This window comes from Engystomops pustulosus, chromosome 4, assembly GCF_040894005.1.
Source record: "Engystomops pustulosus chromosome 4, aEngPut4.maternal, whole genome shotgun sequence".
Classification (NCBI taxonomy): Eukaryota; Metazoa; Chordata; class Amphibia; order Anura; family Leptodactylidae; genus Engystomops; species Engystomops pustulosus.
The window spans coordinates 195,937,216-195,964,957 of record NC_092414.1 but is presented as its reverse complement, the minus strand read 5'-3'; the positions used below and the strand labels follow the sequence as shown (position 1 = coordinate 195,964,957).

At 41.7% G+C, this 27,742-nt stretch overlaps 1 protein-coding gene across 1 annotated transcript; it reads left to right on the top strand.

Annotated features, from left to right (window-relative positions):
- The first annotated feature begins 2,275 nt into the window (after positions 1-2,275).
- LOC140127986 (RING finger protein 112-like) lies at positions 2,276-25,745 on the top strand. The gene is made up of 14 exons (XM_072149282.1): positions 2,276-2,383; positions 3,849-4,066; positions 8,315-8,471; positions 8,700-8,882; positions 11,158-11,295; positions 12,320-12,424; positions 13,112-13,162; positions 13,808-13,852; positions 14,768-14,854; positions 17,521-17,644; positions 19,845-19,975; positions 21,214-21,267; positions 23,994-24,068; positions 24,749-25,745. The coding sequence occupies exons 2-14, from the start codon at positions 3,993-3,995 to the stop codon at positions 25,052-25,054; spliced, it is 1,530 nt and encodes a 509-aa protein (XP_072005383.1). The 5' UTR covers positions 2,276-2,383; positions 3,849-3,992; the 3' UTR covers positions 25,055-25,745.
- The last annotated feature ends 1,997 nt before the right edge of the window (positions 25,746-27,742 follow it).

Below are 27,742 nucleotides of genomic sequence, written 5' to 3'. Positions count from 1 at the left end.
CGAGGACGATATAGTTCGTCCTCGGTCGGCAAGGTGTTGAAGGCAACCTGTCATCAGCAATTGGCCTAATAACCCACTACCGTTATGTTGTCAAACAGTGTAACACCTTCTAGTTTTTGTTTCTTTCATGGCCCAGTGTGGGGGCATCATCCAAAAAGTCAACGTTTAAGTGAGATGTAAATTGGTTGTATAAAGTCAAGGAGGCAGAGAGTTTATCACTGAAGTAAAGTTGGCGAGCTCTGAGCGCCTCCTCCTCTGTGATTGACATCATGCTTGGACTTCAGATCTGGTTAGTGATGTCTCCTGATTACAAATACAATTACAGTGCAGGGGGATTTCTGAGGAAGAAAGAGCTTGACTCCAGTGTTATACTCTCCGCCTCCTTGACTTTATTCAACCAATTTACATCTCACTTTAAAGTTGATTTTCTGGATGATGCCACCACACTGGGCCATGATCAGCATGGTGTTCAGCTGCTTAGCAACATACTGATTGTGGTTTATTAGGTCAATTTCTGATGACAGGTTCCTTTTAAGACCAATTAGTAGGGAGTTACAGTAGTTGGGATGAGAGTGAATCAGAGTGACAGGATTTCAGAAATATTTTTGAGATGGATGCAGGAAGTTATTGTATTGATGATGCCCAGGACAGGCCAGAGTTCAGCACAACCATAAGACAATGGGCCTGCTGCCTGGGAATTATGATGATACCACAGAAGGAGATGGAGAATTCAGTGGATTAGATGGTAGAAAGACCAGAAGTTGAATTTTGAAGGTCTTTGTTCGTGTGCAGTTGCAAACGTTAATGTGGCTTTTTTTTCTGTTTCTTTGGTAGTAAAGATTTGCCAGCTCTTACCAGCTTCAGCAGCATCTACACAAGGTCTTTTGCTCCTGAGTTGATGTGCACATTTCAGACCAGAGCACGTCCATATCTGAGACTCAGAAGCCATCTCCTTCCTGAGCGGTATGGTGGCTGGACATTCCCATCGTATTTGTACTTGCGTATAATTGTTTGTACAGATGAATGGGGCACCTTCAGGTTTTTGGAAATTGAACCCAAGGATATACCAGACTAGTGCAAGTCCACAATCTATTCCCTTCCTGTTTTCTTGGCAGATTTCTTTAGACTTTTCCATGAGGAAGTGTGTTTCTTGTGTACCTTCAAATACATCCTCCAATGTAACCAATAAAACAGGAACTTTTAAATACACCATCATTCAGGCTGTCCCAAATAGTTTAAAATAATAATCTCAGTGTATGTAAACTTTTGTCTTTGCAGAAAGTAATAAAAATGCTGTAACATCTGTGCCAGCATCGTCTTCGGTTCGCAGAAGGTGGCTTAAAAGGTGTTGATTATCTTCTGTGTTTTGTGTGTGTGTGTGTGAATTGTGGCTAAGGTTTCTTCTGTGCACGGATTAATTGAGCCCTGCAGCACAGGTCTGTCCCACAAGGGTTATTAGAGTGATGGACAGACGATCCAGTCAGCTGCTGTGGGCGGCAACCAGGAACTCCTTTATGTTTCAGTTTCAATACACCTTGCTGGCTCTGCTAGTCACCTTATACCTTCCCTATTGCTGATAGTTATTGTTTTGTTATTCTGTATTTCCGCCCTCTGCTATGTTTACTCAACCTGTCTCTGGTCTGTATTTGACTTCTTCTTGCCTGTCCGCTCCAGCAACTGGCAGACGAAGTAAGTTTTCCCTGTCATCTTGCAGGGTCTTTCTGGGTCCATTAGTTAGGTTCCTGATAGCAGGTTCCCCCTTATCAGGGCGGCTTTAGGCAGTTGGTAGCCCAAGGGACATCGCAGGGTGAGTTTGCAACCGCTTACCTAATCTGACGGCTTGCGCCAAGGCTGGTTGTGTTTGAGCTGTTTGCTTTTTCTCTCATTATTCTGGCATTTGACAATAATTTTGGTAATCCTAATTGACCGAAAAGAGTAAAGGTTTATTGTGATTTCATGTCAGATAGTGAGAAAAACACCATATTTGCCTTTCTATATAGTGTATGGAATTGTAAAGATGCCTGTACATTATTAATATTATTATAATTAGGTGAGGGAACATATTTCCAATGGTCTTAGGCAACTCCTGTGAAACCAACGGTGTAACAGTGTAAACTGCTGCTTTACACAGTCAATATTTCTGCAATATCTTTGCACAAACTAGCTCAAAGATCACTTTCGGGACCGCTTTAACCATAGGGTAAAGGGTGAGCTGCACCTGAACCAGTGACAGTAGGAGGGACCTGGTAAGTCCCAAGTTCAACTCTACCTGCGTTCTCAGGATACAGGATAAAGCTGCGTGCAGTGTGTATGTGTTCTGCGGGATTGTGTTTGTCAACTTCTATCCTATATATTTATGGGCACATCAAAGAACTGATATTCTGTAAGTATGGGTACAAACACAATATGGGTACAGTAGAAAACATCTGTATATGAAGATACAGACAGTACTACTACTGTATAAATAAGCACAGCACAGTACTATTACTCTTATCCTGTATATATGTGCACAGCACAGTACTACTACTCTCATACTGTATATATGGACACAGCACATTACCACTACTCCTATCCTGTATATATGGGCACATAACAGTACAACTACTCTTATACTTTATATATAAGCACAGCACAGTACTACTACTCCTATCCTGTATATATGAGCACAGCACAGTACTATTACTCTTATCCTGTATATATGTGCACAGCACAGTACTACTACTCTCATACTGTATATATGGACACAGCACATTACCACTACTCCTATCCTGTATATATGGGCACATAACAGTACAACTACTCTTATACTTTATATATAAGCACAGCACAGTACTACTACTCCTATCCTGTATATATGTGCACAGCACAGTACTACTACTCTCATACTGTATATATGGACACAGCACATTACCACTACTCCTATCCTGTATATATGGACACAGCACAGTACTACTCCTATCCTGTATATATGGGCACAGCACAGTACTACTACTCCTATCCTGTATATATGTGCACAGCACAGTACTACTACTCTCATACTGTATATATGGACACAGCACATTAACACTACTCCTATCCTGTATATATGGACACAGCACATTACCATTACTCCTATCCTGTATATATGGACACAGCACAGTGCTACTACTCCTATCCTGTATATAGGGGAACAGCACAGTACTACTACTCCTATCTGGTATAAATGGGCATAAATGTATGGTATAAATGTGCCCATTTATACTCCTATCTGGTATAAATGGGCATAAATGTATGGTATAAATGTGCCCATTTATACTCCTATCTGGTATAAATGGGCACAGCACTGTACTAATAATTCTATCTTGAATATATGGGTATATATAGCATAGCACAAGATTTCTACTCACATTCTGCATATCGGATTTTTTTGTATGGGGATATGTGTTAAAATTGGCCATACACCTCATTAAAAAATTAAAATTTCATACTCCCATCAAGAACTATTTAACTGTGGAATGACATATAACTAGTGTTAGCTGCAGCTGGATTCCCAGCAGTGATATATATATTTTTGCATTTAAGACTTACAGGATAAAATGGTTTTTGCGATGGGTTTGGATTCTGCACCACTGATTCTAATCGCAGGTAAATGTGGCGGAACCAACTCTAGATAATAAGAAGAATTAAATAAAATATTAATATCTCCCATCTCTTGTATCTGTATATAATGAAGATGCAGGGACTTCAGCCCATCCCTGGTATGTGAAGGCACAGTTCTTTACTACACTTAGTAGCCGCTCCTTATAATGTCATTAATAGAAGCTGCTCAGGGAAATCTTCCAAAAAAAAAAAAAAAAAATTGGTTTCAGTTTCTATTCCCGATCCTCAGAACCAGGAGAGGAGGAGTTTCCATATCAAAAACAACAGGAGACTGGCAACCAGCTGAGAAACACTGCGCTTCCACAACTTCTGCCAAGCCCTAAGGAAAAGACGGATTATTACCTGAAAACAACATGAATCAAGATTCAAAGCCAACATTTACAATTTTCTATAATTTGGAAAGAGATAGAAACACAAATAATGAAAGGTAAGAGACGGAGACTGGTTTATTATACCATTATTATCAGATGGTGGGGGGAATCCAGGGCAGTGAGGTTTGTTTTCAATAGATGACAAAGAATTGGTTGAGGTTTAGATCGTCCAAATTATTACTAGAGTCAAAAAAATTAGTAAAGGTGTACAATGCCAATTGTCTGACATAATAAAAAGCCTTTTCCAGAGCTAGTGCTATGAGTAGGGCTTGTTTTTTGGGGGAGTGGTCATACATTTTGGGTATTTAGAATAATAGTTCAAATCCAGATACTACACCCCTTTGAAACTGTACTTTATCCTGTACTTTATGGTGCCTGTAAGGCTACATTCACACGACATGTGCCCGCCGTACCGTAGCGAGACAGGCACACGTCGGCGCCGGAGAGGAGGAGGGACACGCGGTATGGGAGCACAATGCTCCCATACCGCGCAGTGCGCCCATTTCCGTCTATGGGAGACATATATATGTCGGCCGTATATACATCCCCCATACAGTCATGTGAATATAGCCTAAGTGATAGGAACCAGATCAATGGGGTACATGAAGAAAGAGGGGGATGGGGGCAGAGCAGTTTCTATATAATTTACCCCACAAGGTGAATCCTACCCCCCAGAGTTCATTCCATTATTATATCTACATTGCCCCCAAATAATATGCACCATTCATGTGTGTTATGTTTGTCTGAAAAAAAAATGTTAGTTATTGGGAGGTGGAGAATGGGGCAAAGTGTCAGTGTATAGGTTTAACTTGTTTGTCTTCACTTTTATTAGGTATGTGTTAAAAACAGAAGTGTTCTTCTGAAATGTAGATGGTGCTATGGGCACCTGATGTAATTTGATAAAATCTTCCCCCAGACTGTATGTACTGTATATGGAATGGGACAGGATAATATCAGTGAGGGGGTTCCCCAAGGATTTTGTATCCCTCTTTCTGTGATAGTCCCCTTTTGATTGGTTCTGAACCAGCTCCGGGACCATCTGTCAGGTTGAATGCTACCCAGATAATCATGTGTGTAATTGTGTAAGGGTACACCCCTCATATAATGGTCCTCAGCCTCAATCGCTCCTCAGTTATGACCAGGAGTGGAACAAGATGGATGTTCTACCTTCTCACGTCTTTCTGGGCATGGCTGCCTGGGCGTTGTCTCAAAGTTGTGCTGAAGCCAATGAGGCACACTTACACTTCGCTAGTGCGAAGCCTTTAAGTAGATATTCTGGTGTGGGGATTAATGGATAAGGCCTAACCTGTCCCTTAATTGAACTATACATATTTCTCATCTATCTGCTCCTCATATTATGGGTCCCCTCTCATGCCCCGCACATATTATGGACCTATCATATTTCTGTCCCTCTATTATTGTGGTCTCCTTCATATTGTGACCCCATCACATTGCTGCCCCATCATATTGTGCTGCCTCATCTCCTCCTCATACTTTCGGCCCACCACATTGCTTCCCCTCTTATTGTGGCTCTTCACCTCCCTCTTATGTTGTGGCACCCCTTTTGTCTTGACCCCTCAGCCCCCTTTTATCTGCCCTCATATGTTGACCCCTCGCCTTCCTCTTATATTGTGGGCCCCTTCCTAACCCCCCTCATGTTGTGAATCTTCACCTTCCTCTTATATTGTGGTTCCCCTTTCTTAACCACCGCCTCATACTGTGGCCCCCTCTCCTTTGCAAGGCAATTAAAAAATAATAAACATCAGGTATCGCCTGCCCCCCTTCAGCAGCTTCTCCTCTCTCCTAACTGCTGTTGCTATGTACCGCTGTGTTGTCTACAGACAGGATGATGTCATCACATTACGCCTGTCGGCCTCACTACACGGCTCTCTGCACCTTATAACAATAATCTTTATTTCTATAACTCCATCATATTCCGTAGCTTTACAAATCATAGGAGGCATATACAAATATAATATTACATTACAGAGTACAAACAGTCATATGGAACAATAGGAGTGAGGGCCCTGATCACAAGAGCTTACAGTCTATGAGGATGAGGGGTGACACAAGAGCTTACAGTCCATGAGGATGAGGGGGTGACACAAGAGCTTACAGTCTATGAGGATGAGGGGGAGACACAAGAGCTTACAGACTATGAGGATGAGGGGTGACACAAGAGCTTACAGTCTATGAGGATAAGGGGGTGACACAAGAGCTTACAGTCTATGAGGATGAGGGGGGTGACACAAGAGCTTACAGTCTATGAGGATGAGGGGGTGACACAAGAGCTTACAGACTATGAGGATGAGGGGTGACACAAGAGCTTACAGTCTATAAGGATGAGGGGGTGACACAAGAACTTACAGTTTATGAGGATGAGGGGGGTGACACAAGAGCTTACAGTCTATGAGGATGAGGAGGTGACACAAGAGCTTACAGTCTATAAGGATGAGGGGTGACACGAGCTTACAGTCTATGAGGAAGAGGGGGTGACACAAGAGCTTACAGTCTATGAGGATGAGGGGGTGACACAAGAGCTTACAGTCTATGAGGATGAGGGGGTGACACAAGAGCTTACAGTCTATGAGGATGAGGGGTGACACAAGAGCTTACAGTCTATGAGGCTGAGGGGTGACACAAGACCTTACAGTCTATGAGGATGAGGGGGTGACACAAGAGCTTACAGTCTATGAGGATGAGGGGGTGACACAGCAGCTTACAGTCTATAAGTATGAGGGGTGACACAAGAGCTTACAGTCTATGAGGATGAGGGGTGACACAAGAGCTTACAGTCTATGAGGGTGAGGGTCTGACACAAGAGCTTACAGTCTATGAGGATGAGGGGGTGACACAAGAGCTTACAGTCTATAAGGATGAGGGGGTGACATAAGAGCTTACAGTCTATGAGGATGAAGGGGTGACACAAGAGCTTACAGTCTATGAGGAGTAGAGGGTGACACAAGAGGTTACAGTCTATGAGGATGAGGGGTGACACAAGAGCTTACAGTCTATAAGGATGAGGGGGTGGCACAAGAGCTTACAGTCTATGAGGATGAGGGGTGACATAAGAGCTTACAGTCTATGAGGAGTAGAGGGTGATACAAGAGCTTACAGTCTATGAGGATGAGGGGGGGACACAGGAGCTTACAATCTATAAGTATGAGGGGTGACACAAAAGCTTACCGTATATGAGGATGAGGGTGTGACACAAGAGCTTACAGTCTATGAGGATGAGGGGGTGACACAAGAGCTTACAGTCTATGAGGATAAGGGGTGAGACAAGAGCTTACAGTCTATGAGGGTGAGGGTCTGACACAAGAGCTTACAGTCTATGAGGATGAGGGGGTGACACAAGAGCTTACAGTCTATAAGGATGAGGGGGTGACACAAGAGCTTACAGTCTATGAGGATGAGGGGGTGACACAAGAGCTTACAGTCTATGAGGATGAGGGGGTGACACAAGAGCTTACAGTCTATGAGGATGAGGGGTGACACAAGAGCTTACAGTCTATGAGGATGAGGGGGTGACACAAGAGCTTACAGTCTATGAGGATGAGGGGTGACACAAGAGCTTACAGTCTATGAGGATGAGGGGGTGACACAAGAGCTTACAGTCTATAAGGATGAGGGGTGACATAAGAGCTTACAGTCTATGAGGAGTAGAGGGTGACACAAGAGCTTACAGTCTATGAGGATGAGGGGGTGACACAAGAGCTTACAGTCTATGAGGATGAGGGGTGACACAAGAGCTTACAGTCTATGAGGATGAGGGGGTGACACAAGAGCTTACAGTCTATAAGGATGAGGGGTGACATAAGAGCTTACAGTCTATGAGGAGTAGAGGGTGATACAAGAGCTTACAGTCTATGAGGATAAGGGGGTGACACAAGAGCTTACAGTCTATGAGGATGAGGGGATGACACAATTGGCCAATGGCCAATCTATAAAAAGATAAAAAAAAATCAATTCCACATTTCCTTTTAAATGGCGACTCTCAGAGTCATCCAGTTGTCCCCTACCGGTTTGCACAGTACGGGCAGGGGTTGTTGGTTGAACCTTAGTTTCTGCCTTAAGAATCTGAATAAAAAGTGATCAAAAATTTGTAGATTTTAAAATATGTTAGTAATAGGAATGGGAAAGGGGAGCGACAAAGGCTTTGAGCACATTCCCAGCTAATAAAGTTGTTGAATCCTACTGTGTTGACAAATGAGTTGATAAATGGAGGAAGAAGAGCCATAAGTGACTTAAAAAATCTTTTAAAAATTTATAATTACTAATTACAAATTTATATCTTCCTACAGGGAACACAATTTTACCTGTCCTCGTTGTAACGAAGAGAAAAATGAGCTCCTCAGTATCCCCTGCGGACACAACATATGCCACCACTGCTACTCTAGATATCGGGCCGATCAATCCGGATACAGGTGTCCATTATGCGTCAGCCAAGAAAAAGCGGAGGTCAGATTTCTATGGGGCAGAAATAACCCTGCTGACATGGGAAATAAAATTACCCTTCAACAAAAAATTGACAAATATATATTTTTAAAGGGAATTGGCCAAGCAAAACAGGACCTAATCGTTTTAAACCAATAGTTTATGTTATAGAAATTACATACAAAGTGAGTTTTTGATTCTTTAATAAAGTACAGTAAGTTCTGACAACTAACATTCTCCTTACTTCTTCAGCCCTTGCAGCTGGTCAGTGTTGATGAAAGTGGGCAGCTAGATCTTCAGGAGAGCGTCCTGTACAGATGTTTCCTCCATGAAAGGATTTTGGAGTACCCGGTCTACCTGATAAGTGTGATTGGGGAGAGGCGTACAGGGAAATCCTTCCTTCTGAACTACATGATGAAAGCCCTTCATAGCCAGGTGAGAGGATCTAGAGGAGGTTTCTACAGATGATGGAGAGACTACAATGGTACAAGGTTCCTGAGGTGGAGGTTCTCTCACAAATTTTGCATTAGGGCCCAGGAGCTTCACTTTATTGTTCTGCTATTGAGAAGCAAAAACTACACCTTATCTTCAAATACTGTTTGTTCTTCAAGTGATGCAAAAATATGAAAAGATAAAAATAACAATATCGATGGCTTTTGCTTAGGATAGTATAACACATTGGGGCACATTTACTAAGGGTCCGAACGCTGCATTTTCGTTGGGTTTCCCTTTTTTTTTTTTAGTTTTGTGCTTAATTGGCCCGGGTTTTTGGCGCACGCGATCGGATTGTTGTGCATCAGCGCCGGGTTCATACGACACAAATCGGGGTGCGTGGACGTCGGACAACCCGACTGATTCGGACAAACCGCGGAATTTAAAAAGCAAATTGTGTCGCAAAGATCAGCACTCACATACACCGGGAAGAAGAAAGTGAACTCCGGCGCACCTCAGCAGGGAAGCGACACATGCAGGAAATTGGACGCACGATCTTAAGGAATTGCGGCAGACCCGAATCCTCGGCGGACAACGCACGGCGGTGATTGCGACGGGATGGGTAAGTAAATGTGCCCAATTGTCGTTGAAGGCTGTATGGAGATGGATCAGGGTCAGATCCACTATATTGGTAATACATTGCAGTACACTTAAAAGTGGATTATAATACAGGCAGTACTGGGCGGTAGTCTGGAGCCCAAGTCTTCTAGGGGGCCATCCAAACCACACATATTATATACTGAGAAGGACCATCACCCATGAAATCCTTGTACATATTTTCCTTTGAAGGTCCTGAAACCACTGATTGAAAGCAGTCAGAAGCAATAAATATTCCATTCCCCAAGAAGCGTGATTCTCCTACCCTATGTAGGAAGTGATTCCAGACAGATCATACAGCCCAGGGCCCATGACAGTCACTTGTATTGCAGTTATAACAATCAAAACAAATTGTAAAAAAAATGTAATAAAAATGTAAAAGTTCAAATTCCATTTATTTAGAATGCAAATAAAAATGAAATGTAATGATATTGTGAGAACCAGTCCAGCAAAACGCACACCCAGCACCAGACTTGGCACCAGCTGTCAGACATGGGCATTGGTGACAATGCAATGTCCGTAGAGATGTATGCCCTCTCTACGATGCATGAACTATCCTGATAAGGGGAACCCACTATCTGGAACAAGTGAAAAAACAGACCCTGAGTGACTCTGCAAGGGAGAAGAGGAGAAATTTATTTTGTCCGATAAATAGTAATGCACATAAGAAGTCATGTCAGCTAGTCCAAAGTCACAACATCTCAAAGAAATTACAAAAAACTGAGAGTAGTAATAAAACAGTCTGAGTCAGGCAACAAGCAAACAAACATATAAACATTCAGTAGTAGTTAATATGCACAGTAGTCGTTAATAAGCCAAAGAAAAAATTTGCTGCAAATAATTCCAACTCCAATGGTCCAAAATGGGCCTTCACTTTTTTAGCTATGCCATGTGCATATAGTCATTTTAGTGAGAGGTTGTAAGGATTAAAAGGAATCAGGATCTTACATTTTCCTCTAATGACAAGTTCCCATAGTCTTTTTAATTCTATTTCCCAATGTGCGTTTATCATTAACATTACTGCTACCATTCACTTTAAAAAGTGCATCATTTCACAGGGTCGTTGGAGTCCCTGGTGTGATCATTATCCTCATCTCCTCCCTGTTTTGCTGTCTGCCTTTTCCTTCCCCCTCCCTTCTGAAGACATGAACTGACAGAGATTATTTTGGAGCACAGGCTCAGCTAATGGCTGCATGAGGGAGGGAGGAGGGAGTGAGAGAGCTAGCAGAGCAGAGAGCAGATAATGATGATGATTGCAGCCTTGTAACAGACACCCCTGTGACTCAATCCAGTTTGCTGGCAGGGAGGCAGGGATACTTTTATATTCTTTTAAAAGTGAGTATAATCAGTAATGCTAATGATAAAAAGCAATTAATCTCCTTTTATAAGTAGGTTCTAGTTTATTGCATGGTCATACCATTGTCTAATGTTATCTCTTAAAACAACAAATGTATAGAAATGATATATGTTCTGTAGATTCTGTCTCTTATAGTTGAAGTGCACCTACAATTACCTCTCCAATCTTTGTAGATAGGATCAACTACTTATTTCCCCCACTGTATATATAGACATATATGTGTTCAAAGATGCTATATCCATTCATTTTTATTTCACTTTGTAGGAGACATTTGAGAAATTTTCTCTTGGAGCAGAAGATGAGATCCTGGAGGGGTTTCCTTGGAAGCCTGGCACAGAGAAAGTTACTAATGGGATCTGGATCTGGAGTAAACCCTTTATTTTAGAGCGCAATGGACAGAAGGTAATAGAGTTAAGAAAACTGCAAGAGCCCTTCCCACATGAATTTGATGTTTTTGAACCTTACTTTAGTAATGGAGTTAAGTAAAGGGAACAGGCTCGCTTCTCAGCAATTACCAGTTTTGGCCTCCTCACATCTGCTGTAGGACAATTACCAGTTTTGGCCTCCTCACATCTGCTGTAGGACAATTGCCAGTTTTGGCCTCCTCACATCTGCTGTAGGACAATTGCCAGTTTTGGCCTCCTCACATCTGCTGTAGGACAATTGCCAGTTTTGGCCTCCTCACATCTGCTGTAGGACAATTGCCAGTTTTGGCCTCCTCACATCTGCTGTAGGACAATTGCCAGTTTTGGCCTCCTCACATCTGCTGTAGGACAATTACCAGTTTTGGCCTCCTCACATCTGCTGTAGGACAATTTCCAGTTTTGGCCTCCTCACATCTGCTGTAGGACAATTGCCAGTTTTGGCCTCCTCACATCTGCTGTAGGACAATTGCCAGTTTTGGCCTCCTCACATCTGCTGTAGGACCTGTTGAACCCCTTCCAAAACAAATCCACACGATCACTGGCTTCATAGTTGTTGCCCTTGAAGACCTGGAGCTGGAATTAGCTTGAAATACATAAGAGGTTGTCCATTGATCACATATCCTAGAGTTGACTGGCTTCTTCATCCTTAGTTATCTGCTTAGTTTTTCCAGTGCTTCACCAGGACCATGTGGTAGAAGATACTGGCCAGACCATGAGAGGATTTCTATTCAGGTCGACCCACTCTTGATATATCCCAAATATTAGGTAGATGGATATTGTGATATGTCACTTTCTACTTGTTCCCTGGAGATGCTGCTGTGGCTTAACCTCAGATATCCCAAATTTAGGAACCTTCCAGATATCTGGATTTGGAGCTTACATTTTGTAAATTAGGTTTTTTTTATTGTCCTCTTTATTTAAGGCTATCTTTTAACCCAGAACCTGCTTTTTCCCATCACTACCACTAATGACAGGCACCTCTTCCACCCCTATCCCTGCAGGTAGCTGTATTTCTGCTGGACACTGAAGGCTCCATGGATATGGAAGGTGAAAGAAAAGCCAACATAAAGATGTGTATGTTAACATTGAAACTCAGCTCACACCTTGTAAGTAGCCTCTATTATTTCAATGGTGGCACCCATTATTAAAGGGATTGTCTACATGATTTATTTTTAAAGGTTCAAAAATTCATAGAAAACCAATAAAAATTATGCTACTCCCTTTCCAAAATCCAGTTTACCCCTCACGTAAAGGAAATGGCAGCTCATCTGTACCCACATCAGTAACCAGTGGCTACCTGACAATTAAATGGCAGGGTTGGATCACTGCCTTAGTGACTGTTTCTTACATAGACACCTCCCATTTGACCTTTTATTGTAATTTTGATAGTTCTGTGTAAAAGATCTGACAGATTCTCTTTAAGGTTTTACATTTAAGTTATAAAAGTTGTTAAATCTGTACACAAAAATATAACATAGACAAAGTTAAGACCTCAAAGTTAAGACTTCTGTTCTTTTAACTTTCTCCACAACCTCCTCCCTCTGCTCTGAGTAAAAGCTGTAGAAGACTTCTGGTTGACAACATTAGCAGTTACTCAGAGCATAGCTGTGGGACTGTGCAGCTCTCAATGATGAGAGCTCTACGAAAAAGCATGAGGACATACCTCATAAATAGTTTCTAAACTATGTTATATGTGAATCTTATATTAAATGAACCTGCCAATCCATTAAAATTGTAACAACCCCAAATACCCTAACATGTTCTTCACATGTCTTACTTTTTTATTGTTTTAGGTGTTTAATGTGAATTCAAACATAAACGAGACAGATATGGACTGCTTAGAGGTGAGAAAAATATGTATACAGTTAATATAATTTTTACTTGTTTGTCATTACTTAACTCCTATAACATAACTCCTATATCATAATTATTTTTACCAAATAATCAAATATTTCCCCCCTTTGAAACAAACAGAACCATCTTGTGCTGCTCACCTTTTTCTTTCCGTAGTTATGGCATTTTGTGTTCTGAAGCTACTTGTCAAATTCTTTTTCGCCAGCAGTGAAGTGGGTGGACACTAACCTCTTTCTGTATCTGCCCTGAAGCTGAATTAAATTTAGACTGCCCCCTCTCTCCACTACACTCAGAGAGCATGACCTCCCCCTCTTCCCTCCAGAGGGAGCAGGAAGCAGCAGCCCCCCTCACCTTTGAGTCCGTAGAGCTGTTTACAATAGGGTATAACAGAGCTTATCAGCACAGCCAGGGGAAGCAGCTACTTGATGAATAGGCCAAAGTAAGTTCTATATTACAAGAGGTATAAAAATAAAATATTGGAGTTGTGCTTTAAAAAGGACTTCCAGGAATTTGGGAAAAACATGGTGGGGGCAGAGATAGGATGGGCAAAGCCATTCAGTGGCTTCTTAGGACCAGCACATGACAGAGCACAAGACGAGGTGAATGCTATAGTGATCTTTTATCTTATTTTCCAGATTTACTGCTATGGAATGGACAATGAAAAACTGCAGAATTTAAAGGTATAGTAGGTTTTATTGTAAATTCCAACAGGGAGAGGCAGGCTTAAATGGTATTCCAGGTAATGGCCAGCGCCAATTAATGGCGCATAGGCCCTTTAAATGTTCTGAAGCCGGCGCACACGTGCCCTAGGAGTCAGGGACGCATGCGCACGGCCGAGGAAGCAGAGACAGGAGCTGCAGAGGGAGGGACATGGGTCGCGGGGGCACCCATGACACCAACATTGCAACTATTTAGAATGTTATGGTAGGAAAGCCAGGAACCGGAGCCATAGTTAAATATCAATGAACAATCCAAAGTCAAGGGATCTACCATAAGCCTATAAATATAGTGAGCGGACCTGAACTTCCCTTCAGGTTTGGGTGCATCCAGTATGCCCCAAACATACAGCTGGTAATTAACACCCCTAATTACTAGCCATGGCTGTGATTGGCCAAGGGAACATTCCTGGCTAATCAAAGCTACAGCTAACTGCTTTGGGTGTTAACATTGAATGTTCGGCAGCCAATATGGTAATGTGTCCGTGTCATGTGGGGTGCCCCCAAACCCCGAATCTTAATGGGGAGTTTGTGTCCGTTCATCTCAACCTATAAATTGTCACCAGATCATATGTAATAATAATAATCTTACTCGCCTCCAACTCATGCCGGAAGGACATGATTGTATCCCTCTCGCAGATTTCTGGGTTAAATGAATTAGGATAAAAATAACAAAAGAGATAAAAGTAGGATATTAGCATTAGCAAAACTAAAAAGCTTGTTGAGCTAGGCTGACACTATAACAAAAATAAAAGTCCTGGCAGTCCTGCTCTCTCCAGTCCTTGATCTGTAGAAGTGTAGAAAATATCAGCAAACTGACAGCAATTGAAAATCCAATTTTACATTTTAATTTTAATCTTTTTTCCTTTTTTATTACAGTCCTTTGATTTCTTGATTCGGAATTGGTATGACCCGGAGAAATGTACAGAAGATGATGCCGAATCCTATCTCAACAGGGAAATTGAGGTTTGCAATTTAATAATAATTTATCATTGCATTAAATTTACATGTTCACATCCTTTTGTTTGATGTTAAATAATACAAAACTTGGAAGAGTTCAGAGACTAGCAAAAGACTGTCCCTATTTCCAGGGTTACAGACCACAAACATTCATGTACCTTTTCATCTGTCCCTCCTATTGCTGTCTGATTTTCTTATCCTGCATTTATTAATCATAATTAATCACAATGCACAATGCATTATCGTCGGACTATGCACTTTCAGTGAACTCCAGCGGCTGGGTAAGTATATGTGCCCCATTATCTTTTAACTTTGACACTGCTACAAGTGGGAGAGGAAAGACTGGGCAGTAGGTGGGTGCTAGCAGAACTAGTTGTATCATATTGATCTTTCTGCTGTGAGATGGAAGATGAATCAGCAGCCAAATTTGTGCATCATTTTACAAGAAACCCAATAAAGTTTTATGGTATTTAAAGAAATCAAGAACCAGTAGTGAATTATAATAATAATAATAATAACAACAATTTATTATTCCCTGATGAAAAAGATTTTGTCACAATCCGATATAAAACACATAATACATACAAGAACACACAATATACATACAAGAACTATGTATTTAACACATTAAAAAACATACAAATATTAAGAGCATCTCTGCCCATGCAAAAATTCTGGTCCACCCTGTTCCTGTTGTCAGAATTTTCCTACAATTCCTTGGACTCTGAATCTGCCGGCTCCTCTCCCTTCTTCAATGTTTATGGACAACACCCACCTCTTAGTCTTCCTGTGCCATCTGCCGTGGAGTTGATTCAAGATCTTAAGTCCATCTGGGAGCAGACTCACCTTTCCCTATTTCAGGCGTCTGCTCGAACCAAAAAACGATCTTCTCTCCTGGGGATAAAGTGTGGCTGTCCTCCAGGTATGTCCGGCTGAAGATTCCCAGCTACAAACTCGGTCCTCGTTTCCTGGGTCCAATTGAGGTACTGAAGCACATCAACCCATTAGCCTATGAGCTTTGTCTTCCTCCCGACATTGCTCCACATCTCCCTTCTAAAACCTGTCATCCTGAATCGCTTCTCCTAGCAGCTACCACTTCCTGCTCCTGAGACAGATTCCACCGACGTAAAACAGGTACTGGATATGAAGCCAGTTAGAGAGAAGCGGTTCTTTCTTGTCGACTGGAAGGGGTTTGGGCCGGAGGAGAGGTCTTGGGAGCCTGAGGACAACATCCTGCACCATGATCTTCTTCAGTGGTTTCTTCAGGCGGGGGGGGCTACTGTCATGGGTGCTCCTGCGACCCATGTCCCGGGTCGCAGGTGCACCCATGTGCCACCCTGTGCCCCTGGTAACCGGCTGCATCGGATCTCACCCCCCCTCGCTCCAGGGCCGGGCTCCTGCCTCCTGGAGCACGCGTGCCCTGGCTCAGCAAGATTTAAATGGCCAGTGTGCCGATGATTGGCACTGGCTGCCCGCCTGCCCTGTAAAATGACAGCCCCTTCCTGTATCCCCTGCCGGATCTTTGTGCCCTTATGCCATTGAGAAAGCATTCCCTGACTGTCTGTGTATTACCCATTGTGACCTCCTGCTACGTTCCTGACTTCGATTCTCTGCTGCCTGTCCTGACTTTCTGCTACGTCCCTGACTACGATCCTGTGCTGCCTGACGACTCTGATTTTGCCTGCTGACTCTGTACCTCGCCTTGGCCACCACCGCGAGCAACGTCACGCTTGTGGTGCAACCTGGTGGTACCACGCCACAGCAAGTCCAACCTGCTCTGGTGAAAACCGAGTGCCACTTAGACTCCACTCCCAGGTGGTCATCACTCCTGGTAGTTCAGTGGGTCCACTACCCCTTGATCCTGACAGATGAACCGATCACTAAAGCTACTTCTCCACGACTGTAACAATTTATAGAGGGTGTGAGATTGATTTGTTAACATCCGATTACATTTTTTATGTACACGATGGAGTAACACAGTTTCCCATACGTCCATCCTTGCACCAATTATATGTGACACCTTTCTTACTATTTTTTTTAAAATTTACTAGATTCCTCCACAGACAAACATGGACCCTAGGCACATGCCCCATAAAATAATACACCCATTTGTACCGGCTCGTAAAAAGCAATCAACAACTTATTATTATTATTGGAGGCTTGGGCAGTTGCCTGGGGCCCATGCTTTCCAGGGGGCCCATGGTCACCCAAACCACCCACCAAATTTTATACTCAGAAGGGCCTTCACCCATGAAATCCTCCTACATCGCTTCCTTCTGTCAATAAACATGTACACAAGAGCCATGGCAGGACCTTTGATGGTCCTATAAAGGTCCTGAAACTGCAGATTGAAAGCCGGTGGAAGGGACACATCCTCCATTCTTCAAGAAGCTGATTCTGGTACCATATGTAGGAAGTGACTCCAGACCTGGATGGGCTATAGTATTCATACAGCCCAGGGCCCGTGGCAGTCCTAATCCGCCCCTGTCAGGAACGTTTTTGAATACTACTATAGTATATTATAATATATATTATTATATTATAATATGTACATATATTATATTCCTGAGTTTTGCAACAATCCAACATTTCTATCTATGTGTATTATTTCATTTTTGTCATTGAAAACATATAAGATAGGTTTATATGTTGTTCTATGTTTTACTTAATAGAAGACAAAGAACAAATACAAGAACTGCAAGTTTTTAAACATCGTTGATCAGGGTTCTATCAACTGCTTCTTGATGCCACATCCAGGCAGTGATATCACTAGCAAGGAGACCGGAAGACTTAAAGGTAATGTAATTGGTATATTTATTTGGGTTTTTTTTAATGTAAAGAAAAGCACATACTTGAAAGGGCATCTGAGTTTAGACCATACAAGTCCAGCTACAATCTTGGAATATAAATAATAATTTTTTTAAACAATGTCCTGCTGCCGCTAAGACAGGTAAACTTCCTTTTAATTGGTTTAAATATTGTGAAACCATTCAGAATACAATAAAAATCCTGACCCTTAGAGCATCTTGAAATAAAGTGGCAGCACATGACAAAATACACTTTTGGAAAAATAGCTCTCCCATTGAATAAATGGTGAAGCAAAAATACTGGAAAAAAACACACAAAGATAAATATCACACATTAAACTCCAGACCCTGTTTAGATTTTATGGCATGTTGGTCAAAACCTGCATTAGACATCAGATAATGACCCAGGATTTGACCTAGATCACATTGCTGTGTGAACTAGTCCTTACTGCTTCCGCAGGTATTAAAGGGGTATTCTCATTACAGCAAATTAATATTATTGTTTGTATCATTTAAAGTTATACAATTTTCCAATATACTTTCTGTATCAATTCCTCATGGTTTTCTAGATCTCTGCTTGCTGTCATTCCCCCTTGCTGTCATTCCATAGAAAGCTTCTATGTTACTTCCAGTGGATAGAGATCTGACCATGGTCACACAGGTGCACGGCTAGTTAGCATCATAGAGAGTAATCAGAGCTGTGTGATATAACGAGCCGTGCACCTGTGTGACCATGGTCAGGTTTCTGTCCACTGGAGGTTCTATGGAATGACAGCAAGCAGAGATCTGGAAAACCATGAGGAATTGATACAGAAAGTCTATTGGAAAAATTGTATAACTTATCACTATACAAACAATAACATTAATTTGCTGAAATGGGAACACCCCTTGAAATCTGTAAGTAGTAGCCAGATGCTGCTGATCAAATGTTCTTGATTAATTGATTATCAGTAAGTGTGACCAACCTCTATAAAAGCAGTTTTGTCAGTTTTCTACTCTGTTATAAAAGGAATACATACACAAGTACAGGCAGTCCCCGGGTTACATACAAGATAGGGTCTGGAGGTTTGTTCTTAAGTTGAATTTGTATGTAAGTCGAAACTGTATATTTTATAATGGAAGTTCTAGACAATTTTTTTTCTTTTGCCCCAGTGACAATTGGAGTTTCAAAATTTTTGGTGTAATTGGACCAAGAATTATCAATAAAGCTTCATTACAGACACCTCACAGCTGATCATTGCAGTCTGGGACTATAGTAAAGCATCCAGAGAGCTTCACCAGAGGTCACAGTGGGCAGAGGGGTCCGTCTATAACTATGGGTTGTCTGTAAGTCGGGTGTCCTTAAGTAGGGGACCGCCTGTAATGTTGCTTTACAACCCATCTGTGATTACAAAAAAATTTGATTTCCATGATTATCCATGAGAAAGATAATTCACACATGGCATAAAGGCAAGGAACTTAACAATTCTCCAAGGCGTAAAGGACCGTGCAAATTGACTCCAGGATCAGATCATTCAATGCTCAGAGAACATGGACCAGGAGCTACAGCTTATAGGCAGTCTATCAGCAGTTCTATGTAGCAGCCCTGGAGAGCTGTGTGTAGTGGACTATGACATAGGGGAACTGGGCGGCCCCTCAAGGCCCAAGTCTTCTGCGGTACTCATAGTTCCCTAAATCAACCACCAAGTGTGATACTACCCTGTACAGATTATAAAGAGAGGAGCCTCAAATTCTCATACATGAGTGTCGACACACAATACATTTCTATATGGCAGACCCTTTCTGGACCCTTCAAAGCAAGTCTGAACAGGACCTTCTTCCTTTTTCTGATCTATGAAGTCATCTTGGGTCTAGTAGCATAAGTATCAGACCCCCAAAAAATTGAGGAGAACAATTTTCATACAGTTCAGCCTGTTGAGTCAGTTTTTTCACAGTCCTGCTGCTACTAACAAACAGGGGTACTGTTTGTTAGTAGCAGCAGGACTGTGAAAAAACTGACTTATATTCCAGGTTTGTACCTGGAATTTGTGGTCAGAGGGACTTCTTTATCTGCAGTTGGATTTAACAAATTTTTGGACCTTCTAAGAACCTTCTTTTTTAAATTACTGAATGACCTGATATGTAAACCTAAAAAATGTTTTCATCTCATGACTGCATGTTTTATTTGTCATTTTACATTTGTTCCCCAGATATGAATAAAGAATTTCATGACAACTTCCGCACATATCTGTCTGGAGTAGTGGACAGAATCCTGCAGAGCATTGGATCGGCTTCTGATCAGTATACATTCACATGTAGTGAGATGCTCCAGATGATGATGGTTTGTATGATGGATATCTATTACTCACAGCAAAAAAACCATATCATTTTCCCATTAAAAAGACATTAAAATACTGTAGGGGGTATAGGCCATATCTCCTTACTCCACATAAATCTATCGTACATATGGCATACCATCCATCATTGTCATTACAATAATATATGATACAATACAATATGATATGATGATATGACAGTTCTTTATTGTTTTGTACATAGTGTTCCGGCAGTTGTTACACACAGAGACAGGCTTAACGTTACAGTTACATACATACACTACGAGAGGCGCGTAGTTCCTTAGTTGCAAACAAACAGTTACAGCACAGTACAGGTTAACAAGACCACATTACATAAGGCCAAACAATGACAGTACAAAATACAATAGTGACAATAACAAATAGACACAAGCTAGACAGACATGCGTAGGGGGGTACTACAGTAGGGGGGCTGCTGCGGCACTAACGGTGATTAGTGTGGTGTGCTGCTATTGGTTTGGCAGAAGAGACACTTTTGGCAAGTAACGGCACTTAAGCTACCTGATACTGGCTAACATTGGAGCCCTGTGTACAGTGTTCCTTCTGACTTCCGGTAAGGTACTGGTTGTGATTACTTACATTTCAGGTGCTTCGATGACGCCATGACTGTTGCTTTTGGGTTCCAGTTCTGGCGCTCTGTTACATCAAGTCATGTGACTGATGCTGCTGATGATTAGCTGGGTACTGAATGCCAAGCTGGTGTCGCAGGGCAGGGGGTGGGGGGAGCCGCCCACCTCCTTTTGTTCACTTCTGTTTTAATTCTGGTCTAATTCTGTTGTGCACTTATAGATGCACTTAAAAGGATGCACTGGAAACCTTAAGTCTACAATTTATTCACCCCAGAGAAATTAGTTAGAACTACCAGGTGTTAACAAGAGGGTGGGAGAAGACAGAGAAGGAGTCAGGGAGTCTCCAGAAAACAGTAGGGAATTAGTTATGCCTGCACACATAAAAATACAAAATTCATACAAAAATTGCAGATACAAGACTATTGCTTAAGATGGCTTAGACTTCTGGAACTGAGCTAAGCTCCCAACCTGAGGATGGGAGAAATGAATGAGGGTGAGATCGGGTGAAAGTGATGGCAGAAGATGACAATGAAGATGGTGATGATGATACTTTACAAGGTCATATTCTATAATGCTTCATTAAGGTTACAATAAATAGAAAATGATTAAAATCTATGTTCTTTTTTTTTTTGCAGTTGTCCGTGAGTCACATAAATGAAATGAAGTGCAATATCTCCAATCCATTAGAGGTGAGATATAGGACAGTAATATGTGTATATAATATGTGTATACGTGCATTCACCCACATAGGGTAGTTGAAAACATTTGAAAAATCTGTATTTTGGTATCATAGAACTTTTTGGACCATTAGACCCAATTTGTTTTTGCACAAGCCATCACTACTGTGCCTGGTGAAAGGGTTAGGAGGTAGGAGTCTCTTTACCATAAGGCCTGCTTGATATGGGTGTTTTTGAGTCCATCAAATATGGACTGGTATTTCAACTTTACAAAGACCCAAAATTACAGCATCATAGTCATTTATGGTGCTGCAAGTCACTCCCTTCCTGTGGGACTACTATCCTGTACTATAACATGATTACAGAGCAGGACAGTAGTCCCACACGGAGGCAGTAACTGACCTTGGAAATTGTTCATGGAAAGCTACCTAGTTTCTACTGATCTAAAAAGGTGTTTACCATAGTTTGTCCATATTATCCACTTTTCACCTCTGAATGTGTTACCTGGCCATGCTCATTTCATAATTTACCATATTGACATGTCCCGCCTGTCCTGACATATGGCAGAGGAAGTCTAGCTGTCCTGACCTCAGCTTGTCCACTGACTGCAGAGAAAGTCTAGCTGTCCTGACCTCAGCTTGTCCACTGACTGCAGAGAAAGTCTAGCTGTCCTGACCTCAGCTTGTCCACTGACTGCAGAGAAAGTCTAGCTGTCCTGACCTCAGCTTGTCCACTGACTGCAGAGAAAGTCTAGCTGTCCTGACCTCAGCTTGTCCACTGACTGCAGAGAAAGTCTAGCTGTCCTGACCTCAGCTTGTCCACTGACTGCAGAGAAAGTCTAGCTGTCCTGACCTCAGCTTGTCCACTGACTGCAGAGAAAGTCTAGCTGTCCTGACCTCAGCTTGTCCACTGACTGCAGAGAAAGTCTAGCTGTCCTGACCTCAGCCTGTCCACTGACCACTTCCCTGCTTGTATGTCTCTTACCTTGCATGGGTCAGCTGTCACTAAATAGAGACTACTTCAAGCAGTGCCTTGTGGGACATTGGCTCTTTAACTCTGTCAGTCTGGCCGCCTAAATAATTAGTGCACATGGATGTATACAACGAGGCAAAACACTTTGGAAAGAAGGAGAAGTGCACAAACATGGAGGTCACCCTCTACAGAATGGCAAAGGCAAGGGGGCCCTCAAGCAGTGATGACCCGTGTAGGTCTGCAGCAGGAAAGTGCTGGTCGCTTTACTTTGTTAATTAATGGTATAATATCTAACCTAAATAGTGCTGAAAATACAAGCCCTCTTACAAAAAAAAACCTCTGAGCCCTCTCCGTACACAGCGGGTGTTGGCTGCACTATGTAGCTAACGCCAACGACTTACACTCGCATTCGGTGCTGACAATGGCGACCATGGGCTTGGCTCCGATCGCCAACCCGATCTAATTGGTGGGCATCGCTCTGTTTTTATGACAGCCAGGACCCTAAATTAAGTTTCCGTGGCTGTCATAGCAGGCTCTGGAAAAGCAGGCTCTTTTTACATATACAGTGAATTGACAATATACTGCAATACTTTAGTGTTGCTGTATATTGTATAAGTGATCAGACTTCCTGGGGTTAAAGAGTCTTGAAAACAGTAGAAAAAAAAAATACAGTAAAAAAATGTTACCGGTAGTTAAAAAAGTTAAATTAAAAAAAAAGTTTAAACCCTCCCCCTTTGCCTAAAATTATTTATTATTTAAAAATAAATAAACAATAAAAATCCTTAACATATTAGGTATTGCCGTGTCCCAAAAAGTCCTATCTATCAATATATAAAAATGGTTATTCCCGGCGGTGAACCCTGTAATGGAAAATAGCGCCCGAATATATATGAAACACCACATAAAAAATTGTTATTCAAATATCATAAAGTCCCCAAAATGGTAGTAATGAGAACATCATGATGTCCCGCAAAAAAATGACACCTTACATAGCTCCATGCGCCAAAGTATGAAAAAGTTATTAGAATAAAGCAAAATTAAGACTTTTTTTTTGTACAAAAGTTTTTAATTTTTTTCAAACCTATTAAATCCAAATAAAACCTGTATATATTTGGTATCCCCATAATCAAAATGACTTGAAAATAAAGTGAAGCTGTCATTTGGAGCAGACAGTTAAAGCCGTAAAAACAAAGCCCACAAAATGATGCATAAGCGTTTTTCCATTTTCTGCGTTTCTCCGTTTTTTGCATTTGGAATTTTTTTTCCTGCTTCCCAGTACATGGCATGGAAAATTAAATACTGCCGCTAGGAAGTACAATTGGATGCACACAAAAAACAAACCCTTACACAAATCGAAAAAGGGCATCGGCGGGTAGGTGGTTAAAATTATGCAAATGAGCCTGGGTGCTATATACTCTGTCATCTCTAAAGTATGCACACCTTAGTGCAGGCTTACTGCCCTCCTCCTCCCTTTCCGCCCCAGTGACGGAGGGGGCAAGGTATTAGTTGTGCATAATTAACGATTATCAATTTGCATAATTTTAAAAACTTTTTTTTTGTAAAAACAAGGGCAAGGACAAGGAGCTAAAAGAAGAGCATATCCTGCCAGAGAGGACACACACCAGTATGTCAGTGTGCTTGGTTTACAATCCTTCATCCTGTTGCTAGATGTCCTTTAATAAAAAAAATGGATGTCATTACAGAATGAGGTGATATCACAGATCTTACTGTATACAACACTTGTGCCAATTTACTGTCTCCTCCAGATGCTTAAGATGGCAAAGAACATGGAGAACATGCAAGAAATTAAGGAAGAATTTCAAAACTTTCTCTCTAACTGGGTAAGATTTTGGAACCCCCAGTGACCACCCTCCTTTCCTCTTCCACTACCCTTCATAGGGAAAAGAGTGACAGTACCCTATGGGCATTTCCCTTCAATTTGGTGTAAGGAGTTGTGTAGGACACGGGCTGAGTATGAATCATTTATGTGTCACTCTACCCCAAAAAGACTGTCAAATTTGTGCTTCCTTAGTGTTTTACAAAATAAGGGCCACTGTACTAGAACCTTAAAGGGTTTTCAACAACTTCAGATCAGTCTCATGTTTAAATGACCACTATATGACTTGTATTCTTCATGTCTTAGCAGCATGACTACCCTATCCCTATGTAATATGCAGTTCAAGCAGACCTGGTGGGTGAAGACCTAGCTGCTGTGACTCACTCTCCTCTCCATAGACTTCTATGTAATCGGACATCTCAGTGAGCTTTTACTTGTCCTGCTAGCAAGATGGAATTCAGCAGAGATTGCAAAATACATATTTTCTTAATCAGGGGGCAGATGAGATGCCAAAGGAGCAGCATTGATAATATATTTTTGTTGTATTTACCAATACTATACTATTGATTCCTGCAAAGTTTGTTAAAAAACAAGCAGCCATTTTGTTTCCCAATGGGTCAGTTCTAATACCACCTCTGGACCTGTATGAAACACTCACTGCTCCCTCTCTTATTGTCTCCATAGCCAATGTGGAAATTAAGAATAGGAACTCAAGTCGCTGACAAGATTGAAGAACTTCAACAGAAATACAAGAAATCTTTTCAGTTGATAAACGAGGACGATCACAATGAACAGATGGAGAAGCTAAAAATATATTTGGTAACAGAAGGAGACAAGTTCTGCAGGAGACACAATATTCAGCTTATGATACATGGGGTTCCTGCTCTGGTATCACTGGGCTTGGCAATGGCACCAGCAGCTGCTACAGAATTTGTTTTTGGTGGAGCTGCTGCAGCGGTGCAAATAGGTTTAGCTGCTATGCGGAAATGAATGTGATACCAATATCCGTGTATAGTAGGATAAGAATATGTAGGGGCCACGGCTGTCCACTACTGGCCACACATTCCCCTGCAGAGACTACTGTGGCTTCTCTAAAACTCACTACGTTGCGTGTAGTTTCTGGATCTGGCATCTACATAGGTGTAATGTCTATGGAAACCGTCCAAGCATCAGTTTCTGTTGTCTTGGACCGGGTATATCTGAACTCGCCCTTTAATGTCTTTTTTTACATTAAAAGTGTAATGAACTTTCAACAAAATTACATATATCAATAGACGCTATTGTCGAAATCAGTTACCATGTCCTTCTTCTTCCTCTGCCTTTCTTCCTAATTTAAGCATTAACCATCAGCTTTCTGTCCTGTATCCGCCGACAGCTGAAACCTGATAAAGTGACTCCGTGTCGACAGTTGCTGTATAGTCTAATCTCTGCAGAGAGCTGAATCATTAAAGGAAATCTGCATTAGGTATGGAAAGAGTTACTCATTAGCCTACTTATCTGTCTGAAGTGGACAGACCTCAGAAGGACTCAGATACGCTGCTCATTACAGGAGAAAGAAGCAGAAACAAGTCACATAAAAGCTGCTTTACGAAATGAAGTGTATTATAAAATTTACTATTATACTCTTCTCTAATAAAAAAAAAAAGGTTTAATTATTCTTGAATAAAAAATTTTAAACAGTTTTTATGTACTTTTATGACTATTACGAATGGACCTACCTAATAAAATAGGCTGTGCATCACAATTAAGTTTTGGTATAAATATTTTAGATGTATTCTAAGTTAACTAATAGGATTTTTAAAGTTAGACTCGGGTCTTAAACTTAGTCGATTTAACATCACTAACATAACAAGTCTCTCTGTCTAACTTTTCAACATCTAAATAACTCAGCCCCACTGGGGCAGATTTACTTACCCGGCCCATTCGCGATCCAGTGGCGCGTTCTCTGCGGTGGATTCGGGTCTTCCGGCGATTCACTAAGGTATTTCCTCCGACGTCCACCAGGTGGCGCTGCTGCGCTGAAGTTCCCTGGAATGCACTCAAGTTCACCGGCCTATTCCTAGTGAAGGTAAGTGCAATTTTCGCGACACTTTTTTTTTTTTAAATGCAGCGATTTTTCCGACTCTGTCGGGTTTTCGTTCGGCCAGGCCCCCCGATTTCCGTCGCGTGCATGCCAGCGCCGATGCACCACAATCCGATCGCGTGCGCCAAAATCCTGGGGCAATTCATGGGAAATCGGCGCAAATCGGAAATATTCGGGTAACACGTCGGGAAAACGCGAATTGGGCCCTTAGTAAATGACCCCCATAGTGTCCATCAACTGGGGAACCTCTGTGATCAGATGGAATCCGGGTGGAAACCTGGAAACTGAATTAATTAAAATTGATCTAAGAGCTCTCAAAACACACCAAAAGTTAGAATCATTAAATCCTAGAGGATCCACAAGGCTCCCAAGAAAATGGGGAGACTGGATGATGTCTTGGACAAGTGGCCCAAACTTTCAGGCTGTGGCATTTTATTTGCGATGTGGGAACATTACTTGCCGTGATATCCTGAAAAAGATATGACTGGCACGTTGTATGCTCCGACATATGAAAAGGTGCTTGGTCACCCCTACAGTCTTTAAGCATTGGGATCCTGGACCCAGGTCCTGAAAGACTGCCCCATCTTTTGATGGTGAGTGGTGTATGCTCTGACTAGACACTGCTGCTGTTTCTGCCCTGCTTTTGCATAGATTGCAGACACAGGTCGATTTACGTCAGTCTCTGACACCTTGAGGAGCAGACAGGAGTGGTTTATTGCCTCTTCTTTTGCCTTCTACATAGCAATGAAGGAACACCTAATAATACGACTGGTTGTCATGCCCCGCAATCTGCGGGTGTGTGGAGCTGCTGGGCTATTAACACGAGTATTCATGACCTAACAAGCGGTTCCTCCACGCATCAGGCCATACGTCCTGATGATTGCGCTGATACATTTACACAGGCTGGTCACTGCTTCTCCATTCATGGCAGATTAACCTCTTAAAGAGGACCTTTCACATGCCCACAATTGCAGAGATTAGGATAGCATAATGTAGGGGACACTACATAGATTCAGTGGGAGTTTAATTTTTCTTTATAGCCCCCACAGTTGCTGAGATATCAATCTCTGTATATGACCATTATAATCTTCTCTACTGTCACAGAGGAGGTGCCGGAGCAGAGGAGAAGGCATGTGTTATGATTATCTTCCCCAACACTGTCCAATTAGTAGAGCCAGTGTCAAAGAAGCTGCTGTGTACGTTCACAGTGTGATCTCTCTATGCTCCTCTAGAGGTTGTCTCTGACTACAATAATGTTAAACATCATCATATCTGGCCCATATTCCTAGATTATACTTGTAAATCATAATAAATAAAATATTTTTAATGTCATTTTATGGAATTGAGCTTTTCGGTTTCTAGGGGAGGGCCTCTGTGCCCCTTTAGGCCTTTTACTTAGTATAACAACCTTTTCTCCTGAAGTGCTTCTATAAATACTTTATAATATATGTAGTTTGGAGTGGTGTCATTTTACTGTTGTATGATATATGGACAATCCAACCATCTTAAACATCAGAAATAACTGCAGAACCAATGAAAGATGTAGAGTAGTTGTACTTGTATACACTTATTATTACCTTATGTTATGTACTATG

Bases quoted from the DNA above. Each gene is read 5' to 3' on its own strand.
- LOC140127986 (XM_072149282.1), top strand. From the start codon at position 3,993: ATGAATCAAGATTCAAAGCCAACATTTACAATTTTCTATAATTTGGAA. The intron at 13,853-14,767 runs GTATAGTAGGTT...TTTTTATTACAG, and splicing joins AAAAACTGCAGAATTTAAAG to TCCTTTGATTTCTTGATTCG. The intron at 24,069-24,748 runs GTAAGATTTTGG...TTGTCTCCATAG, and splicing joins AAAACTTTCTCTCTAACTGG to CCAATGTGGAAATTAAGAAT.